The sequence below is a fragment of the Acanthisitta chloris genome, unplaced genomic scaffold (genome assembly GCF_000695815.1).
Source record: "Acanthisitta chloris isolate BGI_N310 unplaced genomic scaffold, ASM69581v1 scaffold10055, whole genome shotgun sequence".
Lineage (NCBI taxonomy): Eukaryota > Metazoa > Chordata > Aves > Passeriformes > Acanthisittidae > Acanthisitta > Acanthisitta chloris.
In genome coordinates this window covers 22,913-31,164 of record NW_008675343.1, presented here as the reverse complement: position 1 = coordinate 31,164, position 8,252 = coordinate 22,913, and the positions used below count along the sequence as shown (strand labels likewise).

Sequence of the window (8,252 nt, the reverse complement as noted above, 5' to 3'; positions counted from 1 at the left end):
GTGCTGGTGGCCCTAATGTTCAGGAATTAACTTCTGAGCGTAAAATCAGCAGAGAACCCTCGTTTGGTTTATAGTGCTCTGCTGACAGATGTACCAGCTGGAAAAAAGAAGCAGCCAAAGGGTTTGGAAGAGTTTTGAAGGAACATAAAGACCTAGTTTTGTGCAAGGCAGAGTCAGACTGAGGAGCACGTGTGAGAGTTTGTGTGCTGTGGCTGCTCTCAGGATCTACTAGAATCACCAGGTATTTCTGCATCTTCAACTTCCAAAGCTCTTGTGATGCTTGGAATGTCTCATTTTTAATGTGGGCTTTGATTTTAAGTTTAATCTGGTTTATGGTTGGGGTTTTTATTTTTGGGTTTGTTTCTGGGCAAAATAAATACATTGGGTTGGGTGTGATTATTGCAGAGCAGTATTCATATTGCAGCTGCACCTACAAGTAGGTACAAATGCACCTTGTTCTTTCAGAAAATGTTTCTGGAAGAGGTTGTTTGACGAGTCAATATTAGAAACGCATTGATGATCAGGTTGGCAATTTTAAAAGGGAAGAAACTGGTTTGGACAAGTCAAAGCCTTTAATTTTGGCCCATCCCAAGGAAAAGATTGAGCTTTTTCTATTTTGGTGCTGCTTTTCATAATATATTCTTATTTTATGTTAAGCTCATTCACTTTATTGCTTTTTCTTTGGCGTATGCTGGGCAAATGTTCTCCCCAAAAGTTGACTTTTAATTAAGGAACCAGTTTGGATATGGCTGTGACAAACATGCAGCTCTATCCAGTTCCTGCATTCTGCTGGGAAAGGAAGGAAAAAAACACCCCAGAAATCATTCTCTTATGCATTTTCATTAACTGTTGGCAGTTTTCTCAGTGATATCTAACAAGAACTTGTGAGTTGCTGCACAGTCTCATTTGAAACATGCCTGGTGCAGGGCAGGAGTGTGGGACAGCAAGTGTGTGTTTATTAAAGCCAAACCAAAATAGAACAGTCTTGGGCAGTTTGAGGCAGTCAAAAGGGAAAGTTTCCAGGAGGAAGGAAAACATAGGAGAGGGAGTCTGCTCTGAGGAGTACTCCTGCTTCCAGGACATCTATACAACTGCCAATTGGTCTTTATGTTGAGAAGTTTCTGCAGTGACTCATGGTCTGGAAAACAAAACCAACCCAGTTCTTCTTTACTAAAGATGGACTTTTATGTAAGAGTACTGTGGTTGGACTTGACTTGTGGAGCTTGAAGCCAGAAGTGAATCTCTTTTTGGGGGAAAATTGCAAGTCTCTTCACTTGCTGGGGTCAGTTCTGGGGAGTATGACCGGAGGGGAGGTTTGTTCTGTATTTTTCCCCCTTCTGTGACAGATCACTGAAGTACCTGAAACTCCTCAGTCTGTCTCTCCCCAGTGCTCTGTCAAGTTTATCCTCTCTGTGGCCACTGTGAGCAGAAACTCTGAGCTAGACTCAGTGCCCAAGTGCTGAGAAACGATGAGGAAGGGAAAGTTTCTAGAGAAGTGAAATGAGACCAGCTGTGAACTTTCAAATCAAGAAATGCTAGGACCAGTGTGTTTTCTTAGGTGATACCAGTGCAGCTACCACTCTGTCCCTGTTTAAACATGACAGTGGTTTGGCAGAAGGTCTGTTCTGTGGGACCTCTGTCCACCAGGCCATTCCTTGAAGCACGTTGGGCTGAAAGGTGGTGTTAGCTGCTGCTGTGCAGCTGGAGGGGAGGGACGTGTGGCATCTGTGAGACAAGGCAAAACTAGATTTCTGAGAGACAAGGCAAAACTAGATTTGTGTGATTTTTTTTATTTTTTTTGTTTTGTTTTGTTTGTTTGTTGTTGGGCTACATGTGTGGTGATTGGGATACAACTAGAGCACCAAGAGCATGAAAGTCATATTTAGTCATGGTGCAGCCTTTTAGTATCCTGGACACTGCTGTCAACAGTTCATTCAGGTACTCTGTCATAGAACTGTCTGCAGAAACCAGGAGACATGTTAGAGATGGTTCAAGTAGTTTTAAGTTCCTTATTGTCCTGTGTTAGAATAGATGTGACTTTCCCTTTTCTTTTTTTTTCAGTCTGTGAATGAAAATGGAGACAAGATTTCTGCCCTTTTAAACTCCATTTCATTTCTAAATTGGGGAAAGGTCAACATTTGAACCAAGTAGGCTGAATAGATGGAAATTTAAAAAAAAATAAGCCAAGGTTTGGGTTTTCTAAGTAAATTCTGGTTTTGGGTGCTCAGCCTGTTACCTCAGTAGCTTCATTTTATTTCAAATATCGTTAGTGTGTTTGCTTAAATATTTGTAATACGAATTATTTCAGTAGATTATGGTAAGTGGAGACTATAATTATCAATATCTCTAATTAAATGTACCATGGGAATAAAATTGTTTACTCTTTAATCTTAATTGCAGGCAGCTCTTCAACTAGAGAATTTGAAATAGGGACAGGTAACCAGTGCAGGCTGCTTCACTCTGGGAGACAGGGAGAAGGAATGCCAAGGAATGCCATTTCAGAGACACAAGTATAATTCCAAGACACTCAAGATGATCTGGATCCTGTCAATAGTCCAATCATGGCAGCAATAGGCCATTGACAAATAAAGCTGTGGAATTTGAGTGGTATAGAAATGATGTTTTGTCCCTTTGTACTGTCTGAAACTTGGAGGTGAAGTTTGGTTCAGAGACTTAGTTGATATGCAGAAATGATCTTAGAAGTACACAATTTGCATGTAATAAAACTGCAGCCCTTTTTGGGAAATTTCAGTGAGGAGATTTCTTTAACCAATAGTAAACACATGGAGAATTGGTTTGGAGTGTGGTCAGTCAGGTGGCAGTGCTTAAAGGAGCAGGAACCTGCTCTGGGATTCTCTTGATGCTTTTTGTTTTAGACAAAATAGGACATACTATTTCTACTTGAAAGAAAAATTTCCTGTGGAGGCTGAAATCTTTAACAAATGGCAACAAGTTAAAATAAAAAAGTTGTGAAATCCTACAACCTCTAAAACAATTTGGAGTAAAATGAAATGTGTGAAGAGACCAGAGGTTGAGTGGTGTCTGCCAGTGAATGTCAGATTCCAACACTGGTCAGTTTGCCTTGTGGAAAAGGAAATTGTCCTTGAAGAGGTTGGCTAGTTAGATATGTTTATTGTAGGAAAGGGTTTTCTTGAACATCTGAGGGATTTTTGTGTTTGAGGCACAGTTGGGTAAACATGAACTGTGATCTTGAGAAACCTTCACAGAAGGTGAAGCTGCTTGGAAGCAGGTGAGCTGTGTGGGTTGTCAGCAGTGAAACTGGAGTTATCAGGATCACAAAGGAGCCTGGAGGCCTCACTTGGAGTGCAGAACTCTACACTGCCTTTCCTCAGCTGTCCAAGCTGGTGGCAAGGGGAGAGATCATCCATCCACAGCAGAACACAAACATTTCAGCTCGAGAGTCTGTGGCACTTTGGCATCATTAGATCATATTCCAGTGACCTGAACTTTTAATTTAACTTCAGCAGCTACTTAAAATGCTTCAGGATTTATGAGCACCTTGGCGGGTTGTCCATCATGTTCACTGGAGATATTGGGCTGCTTGGGGTTTTTTTTAAAGGTGCTCGGAGTATTTCTTGAGGTCACAGTTGATGCATCAATCAGGAATGTGTTTAAGCACAAATTTCTGAATTTCCAAATCACACTTTGTGGTTTTCTTCTCAGCTTCAGATTCTCTGCAGCTCAAGTACAGCAAATATTGATAACAAATTGAAAGTGGAATTGGAAAGAAAAAGTAAATATAGATTGAAATACTGTGCTGCTAAGTCACTCAAGCAGCATACAGTTTCTAAAATACTCCACATCCTCGAATGCTTTCCTTTTTTAGGTCTGGAAACCAGTTTATATGCTGTTCAGAATTGTTGAAAGCAGCTCAGTGTCCCCAAAGAGAAAGGCTTAGAGCTCTGGAGCTGTGGTGTGTGGTTCACAGCGTGGCTGGGAGTGTTGAGGGCATGAGATCCTAGCTGTGCTGCAGCTGAGGAGTAACACAAAGCAGTGCATGAATGAAACGTGTATGTTCTAGACCTCTGGCTGCATCCATGTGCTTCCTTTGTAAGAGGAAATGTTGGAGAACTTGGTAACTCTGAGAACGTGCTAGGAATGCCTTGAGTTAAAGTTCTGCTTTTTGATCTGCTAAAATTTGATGTAGCAGATACACATTGTGTTGTGCCCAGGGAGGTTTAGCTTAGATGCTGGGAAATTGTTTTTCACCATTGGCACAGGCTGCCCAGGGAAATGCTCAGAAAACATGTGGATGTGGCATTTGAGGACATGGCTCAGTGGTGGACATGGTGCTGGGTTGAAGGTTGGACTTGGTGATCTTTTCCAACGTGAACAGTTCTGTGGTTCTACACCTGTGGTTATGTCTTGCGAGAGACAACAGCAAAGTTGGTACATTGGGAGTCATTTTTTCAGTGAAGGATAAAAGCAACACATAGGACAATTAAATTTTTGTTATTGGAGTGGAAAATTTCAGTGCATGGGAGGAAATAGTCTTTGCTTTACTCAGCAGTGATCCTTCATTCTGATTTGCCTTTAAATTCTTGGGGGGGTTGTCCTCTCTGGTTCGTTTAGGTGTAGCAGGGTTAATGTCCCTGCTGCTCTCTCTCTCAGGGCTGTCCTGAGGCTTAACTGTGTGACACACATTTTTCTGCTACAATTGCAAACACTGGAAAGGTTCCTAGTTGATAGTCTGAGAGGGTTTTGTGGTATTTGGACTCTGTGAGGACCATTAGAGGTTTCAGAATGTCTGTTCTGCATTGTTGTTGTCCTGCATGGCCAACCAGGACTGGTCCTACACGTCCTGCAGTACTGAGGGAAGCTTTGGGGCTCTGGAGTAGTTTAATGTGTGAGTGTGTGCTTTTTGCTTTGAGGTATTTGAGTGGAACCAGCTATGGTTTGTGCTCATATGATTTTGGATCGTGGTGACAGAGGAGTTGGGTTTAGTAGAGATGTTTATTGCACTCTGTGCCTTTGAAGCCTGTGTGTATGTGTTTGCCATGATCAAACATTTTCCAGGGCAGCAGCGTGTTGGAAGACAGTCCTAGCAGGGTTCTTGCATTTTCCACAGGCAGAACTCAAACTTCACTAAACTTGGAAAGTTATTTTTGTCCACAGATGATGTTGACCCATTACTCCTGTAATGGAAACATCTGGCAGCTCATCCTACACTGTGCGAGGGTGTCGTTGGTTGCATAAGAGTTGGTTCTTTAAGGTTGGAAAGGGAGAGATATATCAGGTATCCTCTTGCCATAGCAGCTCAGGGATTGGTTTATTTTTCTGCTGGAATCACTGGTTATGTATCGAGATACTTCTTTTCCTTTCTGGTAACTGTGTCCCTTTTCAACACATCAGTTTTGATGATGATGTTTCAGGCTCAGCAGGATCTGTATTTGGGTGTCTCCTGCCTTAGCAGGGCTTCCCCCTGTTAGACTGGGAGTATGGAAGGGAGTGGGATGGGTTGGACAAATACTGCAGAGAACCCCTTAGCAGGGCTTCCCCCTGTTAGACTTGGAGTATGGAAGGGAGTGGACAAATACTGCAGAGAACAATTTCCTCTAATGGTGACATCCAAACTGGCTGAAACTCACCTCTAAAGCAAAACTTCAGATATCTTGCAGTGTATTTCCATACTGTTAGTTAAAGCATGAGATTAGTAGCTGAGCTGTCACATTTATATAGCTGTGAAGGTGTGAATCCTTGATTTGCAATAGTTTAGGAAGTTGGACACAGCCATTGGTGATAGATATTTAACCATGTTGACCTGTGAATAGCAAAATTCTCACTGTTGTTTTTTATTCCAGGTAGGAGAAGACAAAGAGCACATCGTCCTCGTTCTCCAATATTGGAAGAAAAGGATATCCCACCCTTGGAGTTTCCTAAATCCTCAGAGGACTTAATGGTGCCTAGTGAGCATATAATGAATGTTATTGCCATCTATGAGGTACTAAGGAACTTTGGCACTGTTTTACGCCTCTCTCCTTTTCGTTTTGAGGACTTCTGTGCTGCTCTGGTAAGTCAAGAGCAGTGCACACTTATGGCAGAGATGCATATAGTGCTTTTAAAAGCAGTTTTACGTGAAGAAGACACTTCAAATACTACCTTTGGACCTGCTGACCTCAAAGATAGCGTTAATTCCACTTTGTATTTCATAGATGGGATGACGTGGCCAGAGGTTCTGCGGGTTTATTGTGAGAGTGACAAGGAATACCATCATGTTCTTCCTTACCAAGAGACAGAGGACTATCCTTATGGACCAGTAGAGAATAAAATCAAAGTCCTGCAGTTCTTAGTGGATCAGTTTCTTACAACAAACATTGCACGTGAGGAGTTAATGTCAGAAGGTGTCATTCAGTATGATGATCATTGTAGGGTTTGTCACAAACTTGGGGATTTGCTTTGCTGTGAAACTTGCTCAGCCGTGTACCATTTGGAGTGTGTGAAACCACCTCTTGAAGAGGTCCCAGAAGACGAGTGGCAGTGTGAGGTCTGTGTAGCACATAAGGTGCCTGGAGTGACTGACTGTGTTGCTGAAATCCAAAAAAATAAACCCTACATCCGACACGAACCCATCGGATACGACAGGCATAGGAGAAAATACTGGTTCCTGAACAGGAGAATCATCATGTGAGTACATTTCCCAACAATGATATTGCATTGGTGTGTTTTAATATGGCCTGGAAGTTGCTGTTGCCATCCTCAAGTTGTTCTTTCTCTAGACAAGGCCATTCTTGCTGGTTTCTAAGTAGATCTCTAAAGTCCCTGTAATTAATCCTTCATATTTATCCAAAATTAAAATTCTCAATCTGTATCTAAAAAGGAAGAAAAGTCAAAGCCTCAGGCTTCATATGAATGTGCCTAAAACACACGAATGTGAGTGGGGAAAAAATGGAATTATAATGAGAACTCTCCAGTTTCTTATAGAAGTTACTGAAGAGAAGTTTAACTCTTTGGGATCACACAGTGTGTAGAACATGTGGTGTATCACCTGCTTGAGCAGTGCTTGGCTGGCAGGTCCTGGTTTGCTGCTCTGCCTTTAAAGCTGAAACTTTACTGATTGCTCTTGAGATACTAATGTATCTCAAAACATGTGAACAACAATCAAACCCTTGTTAGTGCGGGCTCTGTGCCCTGGTTTTTTACCTGAAAAGCTGAATCTGAAATTATAAAGACACTTGTAGATTTTTCTCAGGAAATAGCTGAAGATGGGGATTTCTTGTAAAAGCCAGTTCTTATCTAATTGTTCTCATAACGGAGGAGAAATAGCATGTCAGTGAAATCAGTGGTATTGTTAATTTAGGAGAAATGAAGAGTTTTTACTAAAGCTCTCAAATACGATTTTCCATTCAGTGTTCTGGAGAAAATAAGCCACAGCTTGGTGCCTTAACAGAATCTCATCAGAACAGGTTACAGTGAATGTTAAGGTATTAGTCAGTGTCTTCAAAAGGGACTGTGAGGACTGTGGATGGTGTTAAACCTTGCAAAGACACTTCTAAGGACTCCTGTTAGTCCTTTAGAATCTGTTGCTCTTTCTCTGATGTATTGTGAGCTGATGCTCTAAGTATTAATTATCTCTGCTCTGTTTCCTGTGTTCTTCTGTCACACCTTTCGCACTTTTCTAAAAAAAGAGCCCATGCTTGATTATTTTTAGTTACCCTGGGTTATAAATGCCACAGTAGTGTCAAGTGATCTTTTAAAAGATGCAGGGGAATCTTTTGTACCCTTAGCTTTCTGTGTACTCCATGTTTGTGCTGAGTCTCATGCTCTGCAGGGAGTGGTGGATGGTTCAGATGGTTCCCCAGGATGTGATGGGCAGCCTGGAGCTGTCGCTATCCCACTTCTTCCCTTGCCTCATGCAGATTTTTCTGCCTTCTGTTTCTAGAAAATGTGTTGAAAGTTTGATATTCACAAGAAGCCTGGTTGGGAAGGACATGCAACTGGGATTATTTTTGCTCGAGCTACTTGTGCTTTAATAACTTATGGTCCCCTCTGTGCATGGTTTTGTGTCTTCCCTCTCAAACTTTTGAGGAAAAGGCTGTTCTGAAGTTGGGTTTGTCTGCTCTACTGTACTGGCAGAAGAATTCTGTTCTGCTTGCCATTAGGTCTGGGGATTAACATGGAAAACCCAGTCACTCACTCAGGAGGTGATTGTAAGATAAATAGGCAGATTTTTTCCCCTCCATATATGCAGGCAGATTGGTAATTATTTTTAACTGAACTCGATCTGTTTTTTC

The 8,252-nt window shown here is 41.7% G+C and overlaps 1 protein-coding gene across 1 annotated transcript in view; it reads left to right on the top strand.

The window, feature by feature from the left end:
- Window positions 1-5,822: 5,822 nt before the first annotated feature.
- The window catches only part of BPTF (bromodomain PHD finger transcription factor), a gene marked incomplete at both ends in the record, with an annotated part of 24,508 nt that continues 22,078 nt past the window's right edge, over window positions 5,823-8,252 (top strand). The window contains one exon of the mRNA XM_009075711.1: window positions 5,823-6,645. Coding sequence (XP_009073959.1) covers window positions 5,823-6,645 — 823 coding nt within the window. The remainder of the gene's footprint in view (window positions 6,646-8,252) is intronic.